This window comes from Apiospora hydei (assembly GCF_038363865.1).
Source record: "Apiospora hydei strain CBS 114990 chromosome Unknown utg000002l_segment0_segment0, whole genome shotgun sequence".
NCBI lineage: Eukaryota > Fungi > Ascomycota > Sordariomycetes > Amphisphaeriales > Apiosporaceae > Apiospora > Apiospora hydei.
Window position 1 is genome coordinate 4,569,136 of NW_027117361.1, and position 25,783 is coordinate 4,594,918.

At 52.2% G+C, this 25,783-nt stretch overlaps 8 protein-coding genes across 8 annotated transcripts; 6 read left to right on the forward strand and 2 right to left on the reverse strand.

Annotated features, from left to right (window-relative positions):
* Positions 1 to 362: 362 nt before the first annotated feature.
* Positions 363 to 4,503, reverse strand: PG997_001419 (uncharacterized protein; the record flags this gene model as incomplete). The annotated part of the gene is made up of 6 exons (XM_066805734.1): positions 363 to 669; positions 755 to 1,649; positions 1,694 to 2,054; positions 2,174 to 2,549; positions 2,596 to 4,132; positions 4,299 to 4,503. The coding sequence occupies 6 exons, from the start codon at positions 4,501 to 4,503 to the stop codon at positions 363 to 365; spliced, it is 3,681 nt and encodes a 1,226-aa protein (XP_066675507.1).
* A 2,835-nt stretch (positions 4,504 to 7,338) lies between these two features.
* On the forward strand, positions 7,339 to 8,346 carry PG997_001420 (Rab GTPase ypt31; the record flags this gene model as incomplete). Its single annotated transcript, XM_066805735.1, has 5 exons — positions 7,339 to 7,359; positions 7,477 to 7,489; positions 7,570 to 7,959; positions 8,034 to 8,114; positions 8,213 to 8,346. The coding sequence occupies 5 exons, from the start codon at positions 7,339 to 7,341 to the stop codon at positions 8,344 to 8,346; spliced, it is 639 nt and encodes a 212-aa protein (XP_066675508.1).
* Positions 8,347 to 9,273: 927 nt separating this feature from the next.
* On the forward strand, positions 9,274 to 10,591 carry PG997_001421 (ribosome biogenesis protein BRX1; the record flags this gene model as incomplete). The annotated part of the gene is made up of 6 exons (XM_066805736.1): positions 9,274 to 9,481; positions 9,552 to 9,625; positions 9,681 to 9,755; positions 9,811 to 9,849; positions 9,949 to 10,251; positions 10,373 to 10,591. 6 exons carry the CDS (start codon positions 9,274 to 9,276, stop codon positions 10,589 to 10,591), a joined length of 918 nt encoding a protein of 305 aa, XP_066675509.1.
* Positions 10,592 to 11,570: 979 nt separating this feature from the next.
* On the forward strand, positions 11,571 to 12,780 carry PG997_001422 (uncharacterized protein; the record flags this gene model as incomplete). The annotated part of the gene is made up of 3 exons (XM_066805737.1): positions 11,571 to 11,756; positions 11,815 to 12,300; positions 12,364 to 12,780. 3 exons carry the CDS (start codon positions 11,571 to 11,573, stop codon positions 12,778 to 12,780), a joined length of 1,089 nt encoding a protein of 362 aa, XP_066675510.1.
* A 1,269-nt stretch (positions 12,781 to 14,049) lies between these two features.
* On the forward strand, positions 14,050 to 16,468 carry PG997_001423 (histone deacetylase A; the record flags this gene model as incomplete). The annotated part of the gene is made up of 6 exons (XM_066805738.1): positions 14,050 to 14,621; positions 14,678 to 15,283; positions 15,481 to 15,630; positions 15,694 to 15,757; positions 15,813 to 16,077; positions 16,134 to 16,468. The coding sequence occupies 6 exons, from the start codon at positions 14,050 to 14,052 to the stop codon at positions 16,466 to 16,468; spliced, it is 1,992 nt and encodes a 663-aa protein (XP_066675511.1).
* A 722-nt stretch (positions 16,469 to 17,190) lies between these two features.
* On the forward strand, positions 17,191 to 19,670 carry PG997_001424 (serine/arginine repetitive matrix protein 1; the record flags this gene model as incomplete). The annotated part of the gene is made up of 3 exons (XM_066805739.1): positions 17,191 to 17,216; positions 17,272 to 18,210; positions 18,398 to 19,670. The coding sequence occupies 3 exons, from the start codon at positions 17,191 to 17,193 to the stop codon at positions 19,668 to 19,670; spliced, it is 2,238 nt and encodes a 745-aa protein (XP_066675512.1).
* A 1,017-nt stretch (positions 19,671 to 20,687) lies between these two features.
* PG997_001425 (uncharacterized protein) lies at positions 20,688 to 22,025 on the reverse strand (the record flags this gene model as incomplete). Its single annotated transcript, XM_066805740.1, has 1 exon — positions 20,688 to 22,025. One exon carries the CDS (start codon positions 22,023 to 22,025, stop codon positions 20,688 to 20,690), a length of 1,338 nt encoding a protein of 445 aa, XP_066675513.1.
* A 2,792-nt stretch (positions 22,026 to 24,817) lies between these two features.
* PG997_001426 (uncharacterized protein) lies at positions 24,818 to 25,167 on the forward strand (the record flags this gene model as incomplete). Its single annotated transcript, XM_066805741.1, has 2 exons — positions 24,818 to 24,828; positions 24,900 to 25,167. 2 exons carry the CDS (start codon positions 24,818 to 24,820, stop codon positions 25,165 to 25,167), a joined length of 279 nt encoding a protein of 92 aa, XP_066675514.1.
* Between the last annotated feature and the right edge of the window lie 616 nt (positions 25,168 to 25,783).

The following is a 25,783-nucleotide window of genomic DNA, read 5'->3' on the forward strand; positions in this document are numbered from 1 at the left end:
TCCAAGACATATTATCTATTTCTCGTCAATTTCTCATGGCCAAAGTGAGCTGAACTGGCTATATCTCCACAGCCCCGAATAACACGGCTGAACAATGCATTCAGTGCGGCTGCTGGCTGCACTCCAGAATGAGAACTAAAACTCGCAGGGACATCATATGCGTCCGCTACCATGCTGTCTCCTATTTGGGTATCGTACGCACGCTACTCAGCCTCATGGGCTTTCCCGCCCTAGAACTTGGCCTCCTCTGAAGCCACCTAGTATATTATACTCGTAAACACATAAATCCGTACTTGACCAGAATGCCTCGTCCCTAATCGCCAGGAAATCCACGACGGATCCGACTGCCAACTCAACAGCAATCATGGCCTTCCCATGAGGTCGTCGAGTGTCTTGTCCCAACTATCAACGCTGATGTAGTTGTAGCTGCGACCCTCCTCCTTGAGGGCATGGTACCACTCCAGCGTCGGCTGGTATTGGTAGTCCAAGTTCGCAGCCCTTGGGTTCACCCTGCGCGCCTGCAGCGCTTCGTCGTAGAGTGCGTTGCGACAGCGTGACGGTCCCTGTTTATTTCCTGCGGTGCGTGGATAATCATCCGCTCCGGCTGATCCAAGTCTCCCACCGCCTTGGGAAATTGGTCGGCCTCCTGTTTTCTGCTGTCTGCCGATCCTACCCAGGGTTATACACGTCTTCCCGCACCCGTATCCAGCCCCTTTCAGACAACTTAGCGTCGAAAGGGGGTAGAAGGTCATACGTGTGCTTGACTAGATGGTCAACTGCATGACAAGTGACATCAATGGGATGAGGTGGATCTGGCGTGTCTGGGAGAGGGAAATCACCAAGCCAGACTCTGCCGAGAAAGTGCTCCGGGAATCTTTTGGATGCTTCCTCTCGTATGAACTCGATCAACCGCCTTTGCATGGGCAGGAGAGGAGGTCCACTTGATGATGACCCACGCGATCGTTCCGGAAATCCGCAATCCCAAAGGAAGAGTTCCATCTCCTTGTATGGCTTGTCGAAATAATGTGGGTTGACTGGGCGATATATCGCGATCCACGGATGTCGACCAGTACTTGCAGCATTCGCCTCACCAGTCCAGTCGGTATCTATCGTGTAGAATAGGCCCATCAGAGTATTGACGCTTTTCCAAAACTTGGGTATCGAGCAGAACCAGTTCGTAAAGGTGGCATATTCGCACCTCGGGTCTTCGAAGGCATCTGCCATGCGCACGTCTATCCATGAGACCGGGTCCATATAAAGCTTGACCCAAGAGGCCTTCTGGTAGCTATTTATATGCGAGATCCAGGACTTCAACTCGGCGGCTTGGTCGTTGCGGAACATCGTGCTTTGGAAGACATATGGTGTCGTCAATTCGCCAAACCCACTTGCAGTGTCAGATGATAGCTCTTGCTGTGCACGAAGGAAGCGAGCAAAAGCTACATCAGGATCGCCGACTGTTTGAGGGGCGTAGTTGGGGATTTGAACGGTCCTGCGGGCTTTCGCAATGCCTCTAGCCCTGGACCCGATAACGTGGAATTTCCTGTACCTGGCAAGGCGTGTCGTTGACCACCACGCGAACCAGTTGACAAGGCTCTGTTCATCATTGGGGTCGATGTGTTCACTTGCCCACACTGTCTTGCAAATGTCCTCTGGAGCCTCTTCCAGTGAGAACTCTTTAAATTCGCCCACACACTCACAAGGTCGCATACGAACTCCCAAGCGTGTATTCGATCTTTAAGATCGTCTCGTGACAAACCTTTTGCCGCGAGGTCTTTGTCGAGAAACACGTCGCTCGACTGGGTACGCTTGAGCTGATCGGCTTCACGAGCTTTGTCCAAGACCAGCCCACGTAGATAGTCGGGGAAATTCGCACAGCCGACAAGAACGTATGGCGCAACTTTACTCTTTTCCTTGAACCACGCCAAGAGCCTACAAAGCTCTGCAGGTTCGGAAACGGCGAAGCTCGGGGTGATTAAGATTGCACAGCCGTAGGGAAAGAGAGGTGTCAGCTTCAGATATGGTAGTGCCATAGAAGGGCTCTTTTCGAGCATGCCCTGGACTCCCCGGCACTCAACGCAGATTCATGCCCGGATAAAGCCAGATGCCAAAGGTTGTGGCCGCCGTAGCTAAGCGAGTCCCACAGCCTAGGGATTTTCCTTAGACTTTTCATAACAGGATCATGAATTATCACGGTGCTATCTTTATTCCCTTCTTGGGTAAACTTGGTCCAACTCCCTTCCCAGCTAGTGGTAAAGATGCGGCACTCGGGCACTAGGCTTCGGAGCCAGAGTGCCACCATCTGAAAGAGAAACCGCTCCGACTCATGGTGGATAAGGTAGTAGTCTGGTTTGGAACGTAAAGCTTCAGGGTCGACATCGATGAGTTCATTCATCACCTTCAGACAGACATCGGCATCCGCAGATCCTGGACCATCATGGTATTCATCTGATGAGACCAGTGGACGATACAGTCCCAGGTCAATAGGCTCTGTGGGTTGGAATATGACGTGGTTCAGAGATGTAGGTGAAGGGCTTGCTGGGTCCGATAAACTAGCCCAAGCATCGCATTGGCTTGGGTAAATGAGTATTGGAGTACTCCTGACGCGCCAAATAGAAAGCTGATTGAGTGCGACGAAGGTTGTTGCCTACCACCTCTAGTGCTGGCATGTGCTCGGGTTCCGGGCAATCCACAGTGCCACTTGCCAGTTTATTATGTGTTTCGTAGAATGGCTCAGGCGTATTGAGTAAATCTTCCGCTACACAGACCATACGAAACTGTAGTGTTGTGTCATCCATGAACGATTTCAGCCATGGAAGGCGGGCCCTTGTGATGCCATTGAGTAGAATCCGAACGCAGCGAGATCCTTCAGGCCCGAAGAAAGTCGTCTTTGCCACAGCCTGCTTGCCGGATCGCTCCTGATACGCAGCTAGAGACAGTTTCTTCTTCGGCGCTTTGGTGGTGTCACTGACTGGGATAGCAGATTCGGGTGCTGTCAATGGACTTTCTATCTCTGCCGGTTCCTCGGAAATCGGATCTTCCGTAAAGCGAACAGACTTTCGAGGCTTTTTCGTCTCACTTGGTGGCGCAGTTGGGGATTGAATTTTGTCGCTGGTCTGCAGATCATCTACCGTCGTCTTGCTGGGCGGCTGGTCTGCCGTTACCGCGGCAGCAGCCGGCTGCTTGGGCTTGTCGTTCGTTATAAAGAAGTTTGCTGGAATGGCAGAGGCATTCAATGGAGCACTGTCGTTAAGTTCTTGCCCCCTTTTCCTTGCTACATTCCTTCTGCGATGGCTGTTAAACAATTTAGGCTCCTTGGTGCTGTCCATCATAGACTCTTTCAAACTTGAGCGACGTTTTCGTATCTTTGGTAGTTTGTCTGCAGGTGGTATAGGTACCGGCCGTGCCGTCCGGACTGCCTGGAACTTTTTGGCTAGTATTGAGGAGGAGGGTGCTACATTCGTAGTCTTGGCCATGGGTTGTCGAGGCTTGGCCTGAGTTTTATCAATCATGCTTGGTTTCCTGGATATTCCAGGCTGGGCAAAGTCCTTGTTGCCAGCACTCGGTTTCTTTGCTGCCCCTGACTGAGTGGGATCTTTGTCGCCAATGCTCGTTCTCCTGGCTGTTCCTTGGTAGCCCACCATCTGTGATGAGCCGCCTGAGGCTTGCCTGACTGGGTCTGCGAGTGATCCAATGGGTTGACGGCGTGTCGAGCTTTTACTTGAATTGCCAGCTGCGACCGTCGAATTTGGTATTCCCTTGAAGACCTTCTGTTTTATGGGTTTAGATACTGCAACCTTTTCAGCATGTCCGGGCTCAATATCATCAAGCTCCATTGCCTCATCGCTCGATACCGAGATATCCCTACTGAAAATAGATGCAGAGGAGCCATCTACGGAATCCTCGACAAACGGTGCAGTGAGTTGTTGGCCGAGTCTTCGCCGCTTTGCGTTCCGTCGCAGATGCCTAGCGTTATGAGCTTCGATGGCATCTGTTATTGCAGTTTCATATTCGTTGAGATCAAATGGAAGGCGTTCGCCACGCGAGATCTCATCTTTCTGATCCTTCCATTGCTCAAGAAGCCCTTCGGATAAGTTCTCGACTGGCTCCCATGTACAGTCATTCAGAGGGTATCCTATGCATGTGAAGTCTTAGTATCTGTGTCCTTAATCGCCGATGAAAGGGGGCCAGGGGTGCCATATGTGCTTTGACTGCGCGGGTACCTGCAGCATAGGTGCTCGAGCTACGTAAGTAGCTTCTGGCCGCTATACGCAAGGTACTGGTGTTTGTATTTGGCTTACCTTCCCATTTAATCAAATACTCCATCTCGCCTTCATGGTCGGAGCCCTCCGTCTCGCGCTCGTAGAGGATGCAATCGACCGTCCATAATTTGTCATCATCGTTGGCCTCCGCGACGGTCGAGGTGAGGGAGATGTCATCATCGTCTCTTTGATCGTTCTGGTTCATAAAAAGTGACGACGGACCGCCGTGCTGTAGGGCCGCCATCATGCTCCAAGCAGCGAAAGATGGACTATCATGAATAGCGATGAAGAAAAAAACGTTTCAGGCTAGAGACGTGACAAGTTTCTTGGCAATTTGTGTTCTTCAAGGAAGCGTGGCGCCAGCAGGACTCCAACGGCCACCACGCTCGTAGGCCTTGGGCAGAATAAAGGTCCCAGCAGCTTGTACAAGTAGTAGGTAGCAGTTATCTCTACCTTGGCTGGTCAATACAGCCAGCGTACCAGGCCTCCGCCTGTTCGAAGCTGCAGCGCAAGACTGGCGACCTTCATAAAACGCTTTGGCCAGTCGACCTTGACGAACTTCAAAGCCATAGGACAGTGTCGGTAACACAGAGGCCCTTAGAACACCCCCACCTGCTTGCAGTAAGGCTTATACGTCAATGCTGTATGATAATGGCAATTAACTCGCTGCAAAAGAGCGATAGCCAGTGTTGAGAGAAAGAGGCACTCTCATGGGGCGTGAATGCTGAAGTTGTCGAAGTTCCCTCTTCACTGACCTTGGTGCGAAATGGTTCAGTTGTGGTGAAGATCAAGTACTTTTTGGAGAGGCTCCGCTGCACGCTAGTGTTTTCCAGCACCTAAAGACGATTGTTCAGTCCTGTGTCGTTTTGGATGATGGCACCAACATGCGTCGGTTATTCCAGATAAGCCCACGATTTCTAGCAATGAAAGGGAAAGAGCTTTGGTCAGAACCGTGACGCGTCCAAACAACTACAAGTGTCGGATTCCCGAGGTAAATAGACAAGGTTTTGTATCAATTGATGAGCAATCGCCGACCTTTCACAAAGATGGCCAATTGATCAAGACGTGCAGAGAATGGGCAGTGATTCTGTATGTACAGACACCGGTGGGCATGTGTTGAGAGGGGGGATGTCAATAATAAGCCCGGGAGGTGTTACATACAGTCCTGCTCCCCTTCTAGATAAGTCCCCCATCAACTCCATTACCTAAGGTGACTGGACGCGTTCTTTTTCTAAAACAAATTCAAACCTACCTAGGTATATAGGCTTTCTAGCATACATTGTTACTAACGTTATGATAATTTGTACAGTATACCTAATAGATTGATTGGAACTGCTTGCCAGTGACCAAGTCATTGCACCCTTACTCTTGGAAGATCACATCCAGTGGCTGCTGCCTTGCATCTTCATATGAAACAGAGAGGTGCACGTGATCTGTTGGTTGCAATGGCCCGTGGGGGAAAAGGTAAGTGCACGGCCAAATTCTCCATGTTTGGCAGGCTGTTGGTCCGGAGGCCGTGAAGTCCCCACGAAACCTCGAGCTGCTCTGCTCAACTACCGAATCAACATCGAGATATGTCGCTGCTACCCTCAGCCCCCAAGGCTGGAGGCAATGTTCGATACTTATATGGACATGACCTCCTTTTAGTAGCTGATAGATCACCAGGTATTAGTCAGTAGTCTACCTATTTTCCCTCAGCCACTGCATTCAATCATCCATGTCTGATGTTGGGAGAGGTCAATGGAATCCACACTCAATGATTTGCTTTGCAGCCGCACCACTTGCATGCTTCGGAAACACCCCCCGAGGAGGTAGAAGTCGAGGCGGCGATCCATGCCCTCGTAATTTTCCGGGTCTTTGATTTAAGCTTCACCGCATATGTGTTGTCGTCCTTGATATAGGGGCTGAAGTCTAGCTTCTGCCTCTGTTTACTCACCCGTCAGAAGCAGGTACTTACTTTAGCGTATGATGCACGTTAGATAGTGGACCGCCCGCCCCAAATAAATATTGCTTCAGTGGTTGACGTGTAAGCAAAACAGATTGTAAGTGCCCCTCACCTGTCGCCAATGCGCAATGCAATTAGATGCCTTCCAGGGAGTAGGTACATGCAAGCGTCCATGACCGTTGACGAGTACCCAAGTGCATTCGTTATGTACGTAGTGATCGTTAATGCTGCGTCACTGGTTTGTTGTTAGTTAGGTTCAGAAATAGTCACAATTATAATCAACAACATTGAAGTGAATCACAGTTACGAGTGATAGCTACCTAGATAGGTAGGTAAACAATGTTGGTGTTGACCTACAATGTCGGTCATGAATCGATTTGACAATAGATCATCAAATAGTACATGCCTACCTGCCTACATAGGCATGTAGGGAGGGGAGGGGAGGGGGATATGGGATATGACTCCAGATGGTGCTGCTCGGTGTGCCCATGCTGGCTACATGGACGCATGTGCATTCAGGAACTTGACCTACATTTGATGTACATAACACTGATCTGGTTGCTTGGGACAGCCAGCTCCTTGCAGCCAAATCAAACCGATGGATTGATTGATCCTGCCCATGACCCCCTTTGCGTTAGTTGCCATGGTCGGGTACATAATGTAGGGTTGTAGCTCTGCTCCTGCACTGCATTTGATCCGAGGCTGGCTGTTCTGTTTTGTTTCTTTATTATCACCTACCTGCCTGCCTGACCACTAGCCAGCTAACGGCTGCCTTACTTCTATTGGCACCCACTGCTTCTTCTGCCTCCATTAATACCACCTGCACTACCACCACTACTGCTGCTGCTGCTGCTTCTACTGTCTGCCCTGCTCCCCTACCTACTGCTGCTCGGCCCAACCTGCCTAAACAAACACCAAACTTGGTCTAGGCACGCATTTGTTGATTGAAACTGGTCGATTGAAACGACGACTACCGCTCCGGACACCACACCCCCAAACCAAACGCGACCCGCATATTCATTCAATATCCGGTCCCCTGAGAACGTCACCGCATTCTACTCCCACTTCCGCTCCCACTTCCTCTTTTCAACAACGGTACCAGAACTGCACGATATCGACAGCTGATTGCCCATCATGGCCAACGACGAATATGATGTGAGCCGCCTTCTCTCATGTCCCATTACCCCTCATCCCCCAATACGCCTCTGCTCGCCGCTGTCGAGATCCCCCCACCACCATGTAGACACATGTCGCTAACAATGACATTCGCAGTTTCTCTTCAAAGGTGCATCCCTTCGACATGCCTCCGCGATTCGCCTCCTCTGATGCAGCAGCTTACTGATCTCTTTTGATTCTTGTTTACAGTGGTCCTGATCGGAGACTCGGGCGTCGGAAAGTCCAACCTGCTTAGTCGATTCACCCGCAACGAGTTCAACCTGGACTCCAAGTCGACAATCGGTGTCGAATTCGCTACGCGGTCCATCCAGGTCGATTCCAAGACCATCAAGGCGCAAATCTGGGATACTGCTGGTCAAGAGCGATACCGCGCCATCACTTCAGCCTACTACCGGGGTGCTGTTGGTGCGCTGCTTGTATACGACATCAGCAAGCACCAGACCTACGAGAATGTCACACGATGGCTGAAGGAGCTGAGGGACCACGCCGATGCTAACATTGTCATCATGCTGGTCGGAAACAAGAGCGATTTGCGACACCTGCGCGCAGTTCCCACGGAAGAAGCCAAGCAATTTGCCAGTATGTACTAAATCGTCATCAGGCTCCCAGATTACTGGGAGCTTCCCGCTCACATGCTGACTTCGGCCCAACAGGCGACAACCACCTCTCATTCATTGAGACCTCTGCTTTGGATGCGAGCAATGTCGAGTTGGCTTTCCAGAACATTCTGACCGGTACGTTCATCACATCCAGCTTTTGCCAAGTTTCGTACAGCGCGAGAGCGAAACACGCAATCCCACCCACGGGCTGAGCTAATGCAATGCTTCTACAGAGATCTACCGTATCGTCTCGAGTAAGGCACTCGACAACGACTCCGCCGGCGGCCCTACCATCAACGCTGGCCAGAAACTCGAAATCAGCAAGCCTGCCGACGGCGATAGCGCAAATGCAGGAAAGTGCTGTTAAGATGCTGTGTGGACCGTATCTCGTAATGTCCCTGGGATGCTATGGTCATAGGAATGGTATGATGATAATGGCGTCGCATATGTCCGGGATGGCTTTATGGCACGAAGTAAATGGGCCAGGAATTGATTTTGTTACTTTCCTCCTGTAGAAGCAAGGCTGGAGCTTTCCCGTTTTCTTAAGTAATTAATCTGCTTGCTGAGTTCACGAGCTGACATGAAGAGACGTTCATTATGCACCGGCACATCGCCTCTCTACTATCCAGTGAACCAAGTGTAGTTCCTACAAAACCGCCCTAGGCTTCTAGGCTCTGATCTGACAAGCTTACAGTTTTCTTGACCAACAATACCAGGTAATAGAAGTCGGGAAACATGAATCTACGTGAGTAAAGCAGACCAAGTCCGCATACCTCTGCAAACCGCTGTATTTCACAGCGCACCTTCGGACGGCATGGCCCTCCTGTCCCGCCACGGCAAGGTAAACATGACCTGTAGACCAAACTGCCGGAGACGACACGAGTTCAATTTTGCTGTGTCCCCTTTCTTGCCTGCGGATAGGAGGATGTTCCAAAGCAGTGGATATTTGGGCATCGTAGCCCCGCATGCTACACCACACCGCCACTACCACCCACTTAGGTACTTGTGCAGCAGGGGAGCCACAATTCTCGATAATCTTATCCTTATCCTTATCTTTATCGCCAAAAAAAAGTTCCAGGCGGCATTGGAGCCTCTCAGGTAGTACTGCAATTTTTGGTGGCGCGCGCATCGGACTTGCGATAGCTATTCTCACTTCAGCACCACCACCTACCTTCATTTCTTTCTGCACAAGAAGATCTCAGCGGCAACACTGAGATTTAGTCGCATTGAAAGGCTCTTTTGCAAACCACTGGATCGCCAAATTGGGATTTTCCTCGAACACGAAAGGGACATCATGGGTGGAGCATACAAGTCACTGAACGGCAGCGAGAAGGGAGACGCAGCCTCTGCCAATGGACCTGCTCGCAAGCAGAAGAGCCGCGTGCTCATCGTGCCCAGTCGCGGCGTAACCTATCGACACCGTCATTTGATCAATGACCTCCATTCCATGATGCCGCACTCGAAGCGTGATGTGAAGTGGGATAATAAGGGAAAGCTCTACGGTACGACTCGCCCACACGCTCCGGCTGGACTGCATGGAATGATATTGGGAACTGACATTGGGCTCGACAGAACTTTGCGAGCTGGCTGAGATGTCAAACTGCAACAACCTGCTTTACTTCGAAGCTCGAAAAGGCCAGGATCTTGTGAGCCAAAACAAATCACACCTTATCCGTGAGCAGACTCTGACTGTCACCATAGTACATGTGGTTGTCCCGAGTCCCCAACGGACCGACCGTCAAGTTCCACTGCCAGAACATGCACACGATGGAGGAGGTGAGCTGATCCCCGAGCCTGTGATGCTGTTCTATTACTAATCAATGCCAAACAGCTCCATTTTGTCGGAAATGCATTGAAGGGAAGCCGTCCGGTGTGTGAAAACTTCCTTCTTTTTGTTGTGGTGTTGTGGCGTTTTTGGGGTTTGGTGTTGTTGTGGCAACCTAATTTATTGACCAAACTACCCGATTAGGTACTTTCCTTCGATGCTGCATTCGACAAGGAGCCCTACCTCAAAGTCATCAAGCAGCTTTTCCTGCAGACTTTCGGTGTTCCCGAGGGTGCCAGAAAGAGCAAGCCTTTCATTGATCACGTTATGGCGTTCAGCATTGCGGATGGCAAGATCTGGATCAGGGTTTACCAGATAAACGAAACTGAAGCCAAGGCCCAGACCGGAGAAGACGGCGAGACAGAGAAGACATCTTCCAAGAACCGAACCAAAGAGACGGACATCAACCTTCTAGAGGTGGGACCTAGAGTAACGCTCACCCCGGTGGTAATGTCAGTTCCTCTCTTCCCCTAATCCATCATTTATTTATTTGGCTAAACTAATATCTATACAGCCAAGTAAGTCGGGTCTTACAAGCCCATGATAACCGAACTAACAAACCTGGCAGGAAGGTTCCTTTGGCGGACCTATTATCTACGAGAACAAGGGAGTTCATCTCCCTAACCAGGTCCGAGCTGATCTGCGGAGGCAGCAAGCGGGCAAGCACAATGCTAGGTCCGAGCAGTTTGTGGAGAGACTGGCTAAGAAGGGTGACCTGGGTTTACGGACTCACGGAGGCAAGAAGATGCCCACCGATGCTCTGGACTCCAGAGAATTGTTTGCCTAAACGATTACACAAATGGAAATGGCGTTTGGCGTTTAGACGGGGATTCACGTGTTCCCTGTCACAAATGTATATTCAATGGCTGCAGATGGATACCTCAGGACTGTGTAAGTGCTTTGAGTTGGTGCCAAGAATATGTTACTTGTCACTTGTTCTCCGTCCATGTCTATGTACTTTTCACGAGAACCAAGAATCAAACAAATCATTGGGCAAATTCCTGGGAACATTGTTTGGAAGAACGTGTAGGTAGGATGTATCCAGTAACGACTGATGAGGTTACTTACCAAGCTTACTAAGAATGGCAGCCGGGGCGCTTGGACCATACCACCACCCAAGAAGCCAAGTTGTAAGGCACCGGCGAATGGGTACTAAAATGTTCCGGCAGGCGAACGTCACTTCCACCGACCGCTACAAGGTGCGTGACTCAACTTGGTCGCGTCTGGTCTTTGCCTTCCTTCTTCCCCCAACCACCAAACCATGGCAACACGAGATTCCGCAAGTGCTTCAGTGGCACCTATAACTTCCGAGCCGGATATGTCTTTGTGCACTGGCCACACTTACTTGGATAGCCCCAACGGAGGGGTTATTATTGATTGAGTTATTCAAGTGTTGAAGCCCCTTGGCCGATTGTGTGTGGCTTGCACGTCTTGGCAGTGTTCAACTCTGCTTTAAAACTGCAATCCATTCGACCAAGGAGTTTGGCATCTCCCACAGTTCACTTGGGACTCCCGACGTGTCCTCACAAAGGGTGGCCAGCTAAGGCTCAAACTTGGGCCCGAGAGAAGTGAGTGACACCCGGCAGAGACACCACTGGCTGAGCAAGTGTGATCTGCAATATCTTTCGAGCGGGTGTCATTCTCATAGGTACATGAGACAAGAGTTAATATATTAACAAATTACAACCACTATATATCGTAGGTAGATCTTATTTCCACAGTCCTCATCAGCGTTCCGAGATCTAATACTTACCTACCTAGCCAGAATGTCCCATATCGGAGAGACTGCAACTATGGCTGGGCAAGCGTTCTATCTCTTCACGGGGATGCCCTCGGAGATACTACTGAATGTCATGAAACGGATGGGGGTTCGAGATCTTACCAACTTTGCCATGACGAACAGACGTCACTGCGAAATCTTCAAGGAGAACCAAGTCACTCTCATGACCAATGTGGCTTCTCGGCCAACCTGAGTTTGAGGCGATTCTCTACACTCATACTCTTGGCAAGATCGACTTTACTCATGCCATGCTGTATCCCCGGAACATTTATTTTAATCCAAATCGAGAGGATGGCAAGATCATCCATTTCACCCGGTTCCCTGTTTCGTTCCACGAGGGACAACTCATCTGTCCCCGAAAGATTGAGTTTGGGCTTCGAGATCTGTCAGCCGTCTGGAATATAGTCAAAGCCATCGACTGGTGGGTGGAAGAGTTTCCTCGCTTGCGGTGGCATCAAAACCCCGAGGACAGCCGGTGCCTCAAAGCCAGCGAGGAGACAAGGCTGCGGAAAGCCATCTCGACATGGTGGCTATTTGCCGACTGCTTCCATAACCAGTGGGCCCGTTATCCTTACATGCCCAAGTTATGGCAGACGGATGACCGTCTGCACCATATCCGACGCCTGAGCACCATCGAGATTCGCGAACTTGATAGCCTCTGGGCCATCATCGAGAGTGCTGTCCGTCGTGATATTTGCACAGACATGGGACCAGAGGTAAGTGGCTGTACTACTCCACGTGAGTGTTAATTTCTGGTCAGATATGCTGACAATTTGCAGGAATACAACATGCCCTGGGGATACTACGAGGGCCGGAGCAATAACATTGTCCGCACACTGATGAAGATGAATCCCGGGAGCCTCAAAACCATCTTGGAGAAACGTCCCCGGACCAACAGGGTGGGCATTATGCAGATGGCCCAATGCCTGCAGCAACACTTGAGCGCCGACCAGGAGGTGTTGTCTGCGACCATTGATGCTGTGCTACAAGAGCGGCTGCTACTCCAGTGCTACATCATCGATGAGCTCCCTTCCAGCGGCATCTTGGATGAAGAAAGTTACGTGGGCGAGGACGACACATTCAGGACGGATGCTTGGCCGACTGGGAACCCGCCGCTGTCCAAGCAGGAGATCGCGATGTATCCGCCTGAATCTACGCATCCGGTTCCCTATGGCGACGATGCGCACGAATGCTAGGTTCATCGAGATGCAAAACGCCCGCCATCATTCTAGCAGGCGTAGGCTCGTGAATTGTTGCATAGGGCTAGGCTTCCCATTCTGAAGTATCTAAAACCTGTGTTAGTGCAATCCAACCAAAAGTTTCCTTGCAATACGTAGCCGATCAGATCGTCGAGTTCCAGCTTGGCCATTTGCCACAATTACCTACATTTTAAATAGAATGCCAACTTCCTCAATCAGAAGCTCTTTCAATGGATTTGAGCCTGTTATTTTCTTCTGATGCAGTTGGCGAGGTTCGAGTGCCATGGTGTACAGACAGACAGTCTCATTGTAATTTAATCGGGTCTTTGGTTGAGCCAATCCCGAGGGCCTCCGGGGGCGGCTCAAGTACCTAAACTACAAGGCTAGCTAGTGGCCTTCTCCTGCGCGTCTCGTCCATGCACCCTGCTGTAACTCCTTCAACACATATCGCATCAGATAATAATCACCTGCGACGCAACGCAAGCGCTGGCGTGACCAGAATCGTCGCTTCTGGCAACCAAACAGTCAGTACCATCTGACGTGACGGGATTTGACCACCCAGCACCCTCTCATCTTGAGTCGCGCGACGGCCGCTACGGGTGGCAGCATGGACTTTTAACTCGTCAAGAGATCATCCGCCGTTCCTTGTCCCAAAAGCCGCTGTCCACACACCTCACACTACCCAGAGCCCCGTTCCAGGCCAGCGTTCTACTTAGGTATGTTAAAAGGGTACTTAACCCGTCACTCGGCCTTGTTTGCAAATTCTGTTCCTTCCTCGCTTGAGAAGAAGGGTTACTTACCAGCCCAAACTCGCACCTCCTCGAGTTTGTGCCTTGGGAATTCCGGTTGATCATGCCTGCCTCCGTATCCTGCCGAGGCTCGCAGACTGGTACCACCTCATGACGAAGGCTGCTCACCTGAAGACCTGGTTGCTCCAGTCTTGCCCACATAACTCCCTGCCTACATATAAAGCATACACCACTGGCACGAACTCTTGGCTGATTTGAACATACAGAGATACCAACGTATCCATACGAAGTATCTATCGTGGGGAGGCCTCTGAACACCATTGTTGAAGAATTCAGATTATTGGTCTTTGACTTGGAATTCTCACCCCACCCGGTGTGCAAGGCTGCTAGGACAATCACTACTGGGACGTCTTTGCCCGCCGGAGCAAGAGACCCTCTTCAACGGAAAACCCATCTCTGAGTGCACCCTGGCATCCTCTCGGTACTTGTGCACATATGGTATTGATACCAGTGCATCATGGATCAAGGACATGGCGCCTCCGAAGGCGCAGACCATGTCATGCTTGACGTCCCAAACGGCCTGGGTGATCATGAGAATTACATGCGCGGCGAGAATGGGAGCAACCGCGCAGCCTTTGATGGGGAGTCGGATCTTGAGATTGACGAATATGAAATGCGCATTGATGAAGACGCCTTTTTGAGGAACAACATGACTAGAAGGGCCCTTCTTCCAACAGGCTGTTGCTACGATCCGCGCATGAAACTCCATGCGAATGCCGATTTCGGACCATCGCCTCATCACCCCGAGGACCCAAGACGCATAGAAGAGATCATGAAGATGCTCAAGAAGGCAGGACTCGTGTACAATGGTCCTGATACTGACCTGCAGGACATTCTGAGAAATACCCCAACCAAGTACATGTGGAGGATACCTGCCCGTTACGCCACCAGACAGGAGATATGCACTATGCATACACCTCAACACTATGACTGGGTGGAGGATCTGTCTCAAAAAGACACGCAAGAACTACGGAAAATCAGCAGCGAGCTAGATCAGGGCCGAGACTCCCTCTATGTAGGTGCCATGTCGTTTGAGGCCGCTTTACTGGCAGCAGGCGGAGCCATCGAAACTTGCAAAAACGTAGCCGCGGGGAAGATCAAAACGGCCTCGCGATCATCAGGCCACCGGGTCACCACGCCGAGTACAACGCTCCTATGGGATTTTGCCTATTCAACAATGTTCCCATCGCCGCGAGGATCTGCCAGGTCGAGTTCCCCGAGACTTGTCGCAAGATCCTTATCCTAGATTGGGATGTTCACCATGGCAACGGCGTCCAGAACATGTTCTACGACGACCCCAATGTACTTTACATATCCCTCCACGTCTACGCCAACGGCGAGTTCTACCCTGGAAAGCCCGATAATCCCGAGATACCAGACGGAGGCATAGAACAAGTTGGCGAAGGCGTGGGTCGAGGAAAGAATGTGAATATTGGCTGGGTCAACCAAGGCATGGGCGATGGCGAGTATCTTGCTGCATTCCAGGAGATTGTCATGCCTATTGCGCAAGAATTCGACCCTGACATGGTCATTATATCTGCTGGCTTTGACGCCGCTGATGGCGATGAGCTTGGAGGGTGTTTTGTATCTCCGCCCTGCTACGCACACATGACCCATATGCTCATGTCCCTTGCGGGCGGCAAGGTTGCCGTCTGCTTGGAGGGCGGGTATAATCTCAAGGCCATCTCCATGTCAGCGCTTTCTGTGGCCCGGACTTTGATGGGGAGCCGCCGCCGAAGATTTCACTCCCTCGTATCGATAAAGACGCCCATAAGGTTCTTCAAAAAGTGAAGGCGACACAAGCTCCCTACTGGGATTGTATGCGGAAAGGTGTGATCGACGTTCCTGCGGTAGGCCCAGGTTCTTCACGCCTGCACGATGTGATTAGAGGCTATCAAAGACAGGTTCTCGCGGAAAAGTGCGGGCTGATCCCGCTGTTCATCCAGCGAGAGGCTCTCTTCAAGTCTTTTGAAAACCAGGTTCTGATTTCCCCGGGGATAATGGAAAGGAGAAAGATCATCCTGATAATTCACGATCCGTAAGCCTTTTCATGCATCGAGGTGCAAGAGAATGTCGTCTCCCTGAAGCTAACCGTGGATAGTCCGGAGCTGGTGGCCATGCCAGATCTCATTGACAACAAGGTCGACCCACACAACGCGTTTGTTGTAAGAAATGTCCTATTGAGTGTCACGAGAATGCAAGAAACTGACAGGTGCATAGATGGACGGTGTCACTTCCTATATCGAATGGGCTCATCAAAACGACTTTGGCATCATTGATGCCAATATCCCTCATTACATCACACATCCAGAGGATACCGACCCGTACATTCAGGGGGCCGATGAGAGAACTCTTGGCATACAGATGAAGGAGCTCATGAATTACATCTGGGATAATTACCTTCAACTCTGGGAGGCGGAAGACATCTTTCTCGTTGGTGTTGGCAATGCGTATCTGGGAGTTAAGCTCCTTCTGACAGAACGACGTAAGTCACCTCTGGCGGCATTTTCAGTAGGATGAAGTCACTAACGATTGGCACAGATTGCAAGGACCGCATTTCCGGAGTCATCAACTTCGTCACGGGCAACCTGCGTCCCGTGAAGTCGAGTGTTGACGAGGACCTTTCGGGCTGGTACAAACGCAACTCGCTTGTTTATGTTGCCGACGACCACGCCTGCTGGATCGATGCGGACATGGCCAAGAAAGTGAGCAAGAAGCGTTTTGGCGGTGTTAAGAGAAGCAGTCAAACCGGGCTCAACAAGATGATGCATGCCCATGCCGGCGAAGTACACGAATGGATTGTCGAGAGGGTCACCTCGGACAAGGCCGGGGATGACTCGACGGATGAGGATACGGATCCGCATTTGGCCGGATGAGGAGGATGGGATATCTTTTTCTGATGACACGGGGAAGATCGAAGGGGTGTTTTGGTTTATAGCAGGGCAGTAGTATGTGACGGACGGCCTGAGCGCGCCGTCTCTTACATGAATGACCTCAGGTTATGGCGAAGCTGCTTGCGGTGCCGAGATGGTCTCGGCCATTGGTTTACTACATAGGTAGATATCCAGCCAGCACTGTATTATAAAGAAATGCTGGTCCACCCCTGGCTTGTCCTTGTTCAGTGCGATGGTTTGCACTGAGGCTTTGACTTTAGATGTAGACAAACATCCATTAGAGAAGAGTAATTCTATGATAGATGCCTAGGTACTTAAAGCAGGTAGGCATCTTAGAACCAGGTACATGCAGGTATGCTCCTTGGACCCTGGCAGGCTGGTACATGCAGCAGGTACCTGCCTAAGTGTTAGGGGTTGCTGCAGGTGCAGCTTATCGATAAGGTGGGTCTAGAAATTATGTACCCGTTGCGATGATGGCAATCCGTCAATTGATTGATTCTACCTGCAAGGCGACCGGCTAAGCAGAGCATCCTCAATCACCACCAAAACATCACCTACCTGCCGAACGCAACACCCACAGGCCCCGAACCCAGAGACACCCGTGGATTCTTTTCTTTTTCTTCTACTTGCAATTAGGCTTCCGGATCGCTTCCCCAGAGCTGCGAAAAACCCCCAATCAGCCCGAAAAGGGCCAGGTAGCAACCATGGAACGCGACTCGCGCAGCAGGAGGTAAGCGCATGCATCCCAATCCATTAATCGAGACGCGATCTACACCAAACCGGAGAGAGGGAACGCGGGAGATGGCGACCAGCCATGGGGATATTAAAGGCGGTCCTGCCCATTTCGACGACGCGAATTTGTCTACACCATTCGAGAGAGGCGTCACAAAGTCCGCATGCTGCAAGCAAGAATGCATGCCGCCAATTCGTACTGCGACATTTTCTCTTATGATTGTGGCATACATGTACGGTGGCAACAAGTCATTCGGTTGCCGAACGGACCTTATGACAGTGGTTACTGGTCGTCGGGACGCGAAACGTGAATTTGTGGCTGCTGCCAATGCTTGCCTACCAAATACTGACCGGGTGGCTGTTTTCAGATACGACGATGGTGAAGTCACAAGATATGGCGCCGGCGAGTCTTACCGACCCTTCAACGACCGCGCTGATCGAGAGCGCCCGGAGCGCCCCGAGCGTCCCGATCGCCGACCGCGGTCACCTCCCAGGCCCGTCAGAAGCCCACCGCCTCGAGAGCGAGCCAGAACACCTCCGGCTTTAGACAACGACAGATACATCCCGGACCGGGACCGGGACCGAACACCACGCCGACGTTCCAGGAGCCCCGGGCGTTTCAGAAGAGATCGGTCGCGCGAGCGGGAGGCCGACAGACCTGCTGCCGGGGGAGACAGCTGGAGACGACCCAGGGAGAGGACCAGAAGCCCTGCAAGGAGGCCATCACCGCCTCCCCAGAGACGCAGCCCCCTACGACGCAGCAGCCCACCTCCGCGGCGTTTCTCACCCAGACGGGACATTAGGGATGACAGGGATCGACCACGATCCCCTAGGCGGGTCTATGATTCTGCAAGGTCACAACACCCTGATCCTTACTTTCAACGTCCGCCTGCTTCTTTCCCTGCAAACATTCGTTCACATCCCAACTCTCCTCAGCCCCGTGTTCCATACCACAACTCTCCCCTTCCGCCTCGGTGCCTCGCTTTACGCAGGTGCGCGAGCCATCTGTTGGGGTTGTAGCTGGTGAAAACCCCAATGCCATTCCATTGCCCTCTCGCCGCATCCATCCGTCTGCCAGTTTGGAAGACGTGGGGGAGAGTCGGTGAACCCCAACAACCTCCCTCTTGCAAACAATCGTTTGGGGCCTCGAAGAGATCCTCAGTATGGTTCCTTGGGCAGGCCTCAGAACTCGCCTGACAAGCGTCATGCTCATCAGTCTTCTAACTTCGGCAATGATTTCGTTCCTGCAAATGCCGGACGTAATACGGTGTCTAACATGGCATATAGAGGCCGGTCCCGTTCTCCACTTGACAGAGATCGCGGACGAGATTTCCGCGACTTGAGAGATCGTGAACGCCGGAGCCCGGGCCGACGACCTTCTCCGCCCGGGCCGCGGACAAACAACTTCAGGCGCCGTTCCCCTAGCATGGACCGGCGCGATGATCGATTTGGTCCCCCGAGCCGGCGGCAGTCGCCTCCTCGTGAATCTGCTGTTTCATCCGCTATACAATCCAGAGACATCTCGAGACGCACATCGCCTCATCCCATCTCAGCTCGATCGGATGATCGCTCACGCCCACAGTCCCCGCTCCCATCTCGGCCGCTGTCGCGATCTTCATATCACGCGCCAGGTAGAGACCGTAGCCCCGTACGTGGACCACCTGCTGCGGATTCCACCACAACTCCTGCGAGATCACCGCCGCGTGGGCCGGCAGGCTATCGGGCGCCTCCTACTGGCCCCCGAGATAATGGCCGTGATATGAGGGACAGCCGCGATGCAAGGGATCAGCGTCGCGAATCAGTTTCGGCATCGCAGTCTAGGCCAGCGCCAGTCCCTGCCGGACCTTCCGGACGACACGGCATGCCAAGTCCAAGTAACCCTCCTTCCGGGCCCCGAGGCTTTGCAGCACCCCGCGGTGGTGGCTTTGGGCGAGGCGGTGGACGTGGTAGTAACTGGGGCACGACGATTCAAAGTCGTAATATACCTCCGGCCAACGGTCCTGCTTCCGCCACAGCCGCTAGCAGCAACATTCCTACCGGCCCACGAGCTTCGCAGACATCCCTTTCTGTTCCCAGTACACCGGTATCGCAACCCAAGCCGTTCAACCCACCGAAGGGACCTTCTGCCGACCTGTCTACCAAGCGCCTCTCCTTCGCCGAGCAGCTTGTCGCTTCCTTGCCCCCGATTATACCCGGCGGCAAGGTTGACCCGTCGCAGCTGCCGCTCCACACGGGCGTACTGCCGGAGCTGCAAACGCACTACAACCAGCTCAAGGAAGAGGAGGAGAAGATCCGCATCGATTCTTACGCGAAGCAGGAGAAGCTCCGTAAGAGCCTGGCCCACTGGGACAAGCTAGAGCGCGAGGCCAAGGTCATGGAGCTCCGGTCGACGTTGAGCGAGCAGAGCCTCGCGAAGGTCTCGGGAGATGGCGTCGGTGGCGCGGCGTTTTAAGCAAGGGCAGGCGAAAAGAGATGTCCCATAGACGTGCTGTGCTGTTCGGTACTGACACGGTAATGCGCCGAGAGTTGCTTTTGCCGTTTCCTCACGAGATACTAGGATCGACAATGCACGTGAGAAGGCCAGCAATGTATGTGTTTACTAAGGGGTAGTGTGTGATGCCAGAGAGAGAGAATGGAGAGCGCAAGCGTGGTGGAAACTGTAATAAGCTCTTCGGCATCCCACCCCTATGTATGAAACGAAATATGTATAATGAAGCCCATCGGCCATGGAAAGAGAGCTGGCCTGCATTCCTTACGTACACCTCGGCAAACTGATACATAGAACTGATGGGAAATGAAAGTACAGGATCGTAAAATAATAATGAATACACCCTAACTGGTGAAGGCCTGTTTCGCGTCCGCCCAGGAACGATTTCGCTTTGTGACATGGGGAAAATGACCAAGTATATCGCTTACCAAGATAGTATATGCAGGATGTGGCTTGCGAACAGCACAGAACTCGTACAGGACTGACAAACCGGGCCTCAGAAAGTTTCTTCCCAGCATAATTCACGGAGGCACACAATAAATCACCACATGGTAAATCAAGCAACATGGTCATCAAGCAGAGGCAGATCATCAATTAGCCAATTCATCGTGAAGCTCAAAATAGAAGCGCGGACGGAAAAAGTCGAGCAGATATATACCTCATCTCCCCTTTTCACTCTCGTTATCCTGGACTCCGTTCAATTTCTGACAAGTGGGAAAAGATGAGACCCGTAACCAACAACCATAGTCTCGTCTTGATGGGGTTGAATAAAAACGCCTTGCAAATGCTGGGTATATTCCCAAATGTCCAATCAAGTACAACCAATGTGCACCAACCATCACCTCGTCATCATCATCGCATCCGATCCAAGTATTTTCAAACCAGGGGGAAACCCGTCCAAAAGAGTCGATACGCCTTCCTAACACCACCACAGACTCCGCATTTCCATACGCCGCCATGTTCGACAGGGCAAACAGGTGTTCAAGCAGGTACGCCGTTAGCACCAACAGCGCTGCTTCTCCTCTCATGGCCTAGTCCAAGAACTTTCTGTATCGACCTCCGAATACCCTTTCCTGCGCCGGCGCCGTCCTCATGGTTTCCGTTAGCGTCGTGCTGTGTTCCCGACGTTGCGTTTTGTTGGGCCGATGTCGCACTCTCCCTCCGCCCAAGGAAGCCTAAGCTCATTCGCCGTCCTGCACTGGCGTGCGACGCATTGGATTCTCGTTTCTTTTTCTTGATGGCGACCACAGATGTAGGGGCCTCCGTTGACCGAGGCGGCCACTCACCATCTCGCTTCCACCCCGCGACGCAGGCGCGTAGGACGTCACCGAGATTGACGGGGCATGCCGGAGTCATCGAGTGGACCACAATGCGATCGTATATAGATGGGTAGGTCGCCGGGGTGATAGAGGCACGCATAGGATTGGCTGGCGGCAGAAGAGGTGGTGGGATGGGCAGAAGCGTTTCCACGGGATAGCTAGAGGAGTCACACCTCGTTGCGACAATCTTGTTCGAGTCAGCATCTGACGACGAAGCAACCGCGGTCGAATCTCCAGAATGGTGAGTAGTGGTGGGCGATAACGGTGATATGTTTGGTGCCCCATTATTAGTAGGTGATACAGGCGGTGTAGAGCTGGACAGGCGCCAGAAAGACAATCGGCGTGTTGCCGGTGACATCGGGGTGACTGGTGGCTTGGGTTTCACGCGGGCAGTTTTAGCCGAAGTCCAAGCATCCCGCCGTGCGTTGAAGCAAGCTAGACCTGCATTCCAGGATTCTTCCTCCCGCACCGCCTTGCGCCTTTTGGCACGCTTCTCTAGACCGGACGATTTGATGACCGATCCCACAGTATCGGGAGAGTCGAACCGGTAGGCTGAAGGAGATACAGGCCCGTCGTCGTCGGCGGACAGGTCTGATGTCCATTCAGCCCTGACTTTGAAATGAGCCGGATCGTCGGAGACAGTGCTGTAAACCGAAGCGGTATCGTCGGCCGATTCGATCTCGTCCACCTCCAAATCTTCGTCACCACTTGAAGGATGCTCACGTGACTCCACCGTGTCCTGTGCCGTAACAGGGTTGTCGCCGGTGTCAGCATGAACAAGGTCGACCCCAGGGCTTTGCACAGCCGGTGGCCACGTAAAGGCCCAGTCGCTCCGTATCGTGGCGGCCAAGTACTTCTTGACGGCTTCTTTCTGTTTCGTCTTGTCCCTGCTCACGAGATCTGCGTCGTATTCCGGGCCATTGGTAGGCAGCGGGTGCGGTGGTGAGCGCAGTTTGGTCAACGGCAATTTGCCAGATTTATATAAATCAGAGAAGATCATCTTGGATTGGGCCCAAGCCGGCAACGTCCCCGTCGCACTTTCAAGGGACTTTGGCAGTGGTTTTTCAGCAGCAGCAGGGCCGGGTCTGACGGTGGTGGCAAGAGCAGACGGCGGGCAATTTATATGCGCCTGAGCTTGAGCCCGTGCTTGGCCAGCTGCATCTCCAGATGGTAGTGCGGAGTGCGGGGCAGTGACATCGTTTGACGGTGGCATGAGTGGATGCTTCTGGGCTGGGAGAGAGCCGGTCAGCAACAGGGGGGCCAGGCAGTCCAGGGGGGTGGGTGATGAACGGGACGGCCCAGTGTAAACTTCCCAATCGCCATTGAGCGAGTCCAATAAAATCCGGTCACGCTTTGACGATTAGAGGCAACCTTGGGGGGAGGGCATCGGGGCCTGGACTCAGGCCATGTCGGGGTCCCCTCATTGTCCTCAGTCTCAAGGAGGAAAAAACGGGGTAAGAGGCAGGAAGTGGTCTCACTTGAGAGAGGCTCAGCGCTTGAGCTGCCTGTAAACGTACGAAGCGAAAGAAAGTACTTCTTCTAGCGGCAAGCAGCAGCAGGGGGAGCAGGAGAGCTCTCTTTCCTCCCCAAAGGCTAAGGGGGCTGGCCAAGGACAAGCAATGGTGCAGAATCAGGTCCCTGCAGACCAAGGCCGACGGGCTGACTGTGCTCCAAGGTGGTGTATGCCTTGTTCGCATCATCGTTGTAGATGGATGATAGCATGGTACGAGTAAGGGAGTAGGTAGGATTTTGAGTTGACGGGTAATTGAATAGAATCAAACGAAGAGAGAGAGGTACTGTACTTACCAGAGTCTGACGGAGCTTGGGTGGGAGGTACTGCTACTGCTGCTGATGCTGCTGTTGCTGCTGCTACTGCAACATGGGCAGCGCCATTCTCTTCTGACCTTTGGCAGCTTTGGGGAAGGATCGACGGCTCCCGTGCTAGTTCAGCCTGCATAATGGATTGCCCGTCTAAACCAAATGGGAAGGTGCAGCTGCTGAGTTGTACTCGTAAGTCTAGGTCTATGCAGATTGATAGGGAATTCTCGGCTATGCTATGCCTAGGGGCCAAGCAACCTAGGGCTCGATGGCTCAAGGGCTCGCCTCGCTATGGCGCACACGGGGCGGGATAGCAAAGGGCCAAAAAGAACAAGCACCAGAACGGGACTGATTCGCGAAGTCGGTGTGTATAGTCGAGAGGCTAAAGAGAGGGGGGTGAGAGACAACGGTGCCGGCGACGAGAGAATGATGAAGATGACAAAAAAGCCGATTGAAACGGGTGGTTGCAAGCGGGAACTGACTGTTTTGGTTTCAACCGTTTCCGCTGATGAGTCGTGTCGTGTGACAAAAGGATCTGCAGCCTTCAACTCTGATTGTGGAGGATTCGGATTCTGGATGAACTATGGAGGGTCACTTTATTCCCATCAGCCACACCCATACGCAACTGTAGGCAGATTGATTGCAGCGCCAGGTACTGTAGACTGTAGGTAGTAGTCTGCAGCGACACTGCCGAGTAGCTAGTCGTCCCTCTGCGTGCATAAAGGATACATGAAGGGAATAAAAAGGGCGCAGGGCAGATGCAGGAGGTACGCAAGCCCAATACGACGAGACATTTATTAACGCCCCCTAACGCTCGCATCAAAGGATCGGGACGCGGGTGGTATTGTACTCACAGTTCCTTTCAACAGTGGCTCTCTCGGGTCACAAAAGGCGAGGGCATGTAACATGAGATCTCCTGAGCCCCCGGCTAACCTTGCTTGGACAATCGCAACTGAAAAAGATGAAGGTACCTCTTTCGACAGACAGAGAGTGGCAATACAATGAGTGCCCTTGTGTGTACTCGTGGCGACGGGCGTGGAAACGAAATTGAAATCGGGGCACAGCTGATGCTGCTGCAGGGCACAAGACAAGGTGAAGGTGGGCTTGTAGCTTGTAGAGGCGTCAGATTAGCCTCGCACGAAAACGGCAAATACCGGTTTGTTCCCATTCAACATGGGCGGGATGATTTTGTGGTGGTGTGACTTTGTGTTCAATTCCTGCTTTGCTTTGCTGAGCCTGTGCTTAGCGGGGAGCACCGACCCCCGGCGGAAAGTATCAACCCAAAATGAGAGAGAGCGCGAAAAAAAAGCACCTGCTTGCACCCAAATTTGATCAGACGGACGGGCCTGGGATGCAAGGCGCTTATTAGGTTGGCAGCTACCTTGATGCTCCACATTGGAACCTTGGCTTTGTATGCTTAATTCTTGATACCTCCCTACATACAATCCTACACACACATACACACTTTGATCCATGTCATTGTACTCAAATAATGCTCTTCTATATAAAGGAGTTAATTCCAGAAGTATATATATGAATAGTGTGGCTCGCCGAAAGCTTGTGGTTCGCTCCTACTTCTTATTGCACGACTCCGAGTTAAGAAAGGGCGGACTCCTCGTTTCAACCTACATCTTGGTGTATTTACAACGAAACCGGAACGATATCTACTCAAGCACCTCTGGCATCTGGTTAATTCCACTGCACATTTCCGAGTAGTTTTCTATAATGCCTAGTGACAGAAGAGATGAGATGGTAAAGTGCTAGTGGCAGACAGATTGGGATTCCTCGTGGCATGCCATGTGCCATTGCTGATCTTATCTCATCTACTCATGGTTGCATTTCCGCCAAAGATCTCGGGGAACGGTCAGGGGAAGTTTCATCAGAGCTTTCCGCTACTATATTGTATGCCAAAGTACTTGGGGTACTACTAATGTCAACGCACACTGCTGTCTTGGGCTAGTACGTCGTAATACCATGGATGCATGGTAAGTAGTGAGAAGAAGTCATTATGGCATCGTTGCAGGTAGTAGGTAGTATTAGTTTCAGACTATGACAGGCTTGGTGCTACCATCCACCTCCATCCATTGCCATCATTTGTCTTCGCCGCCAACTCCTGGCTGAGGGGCAGAAGCCGTAGAAGTAGCAGGAGCACCAGCCGTGGAAGTGCTACCTACGCCAATTCCCGTGCGCATCCGGCTCTCCGCCGCCAGGGCCTCGAACTCGGCTTGCAACTTCTCCTCATCCACGAAGTCCACCCCAAGCGCATCCGCGAGCGTCTTCTTGCGCCGCGGGTACCTCTTCTTCGTCCTCTTGGGAACCGGTAGGGCGATGGGGGCGGCAGCTGGGACAGGGGGCCTTCGGAGCCCGTAAGTCCGCTCCTTGATCGTCATCGTCGTCGTCGAGGAGAGACGAGCCGACTTGGGGCTTGCCGGTGTTGGTGCTGTGACTACTGTTGCTGCCTCCTTTCTTTGCAGTCTCGTTCTCGCCATCATCGATGGTGGCGTTGGCATCACCGACGCCATGTTCTCCCCCCATCGTTCTCATCATCAGAGATGACGATAGGGTCTGATGGTAATGAGGCAGCATGCTCAGCATGCTCAGCAGGGCGACGACTCGATCCTTCGTGTACCTGTAAGTTGTTTCGCTGTTAGACTTATAGACCACCGCAGGAAAAAGAGGCATTCGGCGACCATCACGAACTACGGGTACAGAAAGAAGGGAAAGACATGGGGGAACGGGACTTACCTCATCAAGGAACGTTCTGCGCTTTCTCTTCGGAAGTTTCGACAGCGCCACGCGCAGCGCGTGTGTCTTATCCTTCTCTGTGGCCCCTGTCCGCCAGCTTTGCCTCCGGTAGGCCCGGATAGCCCTCTGCTCGGCGGGGTTGTAGCGCTGCATTATTCTGGCGAAGTATTCCCAAAGAATGATGCGGTTCAAAGG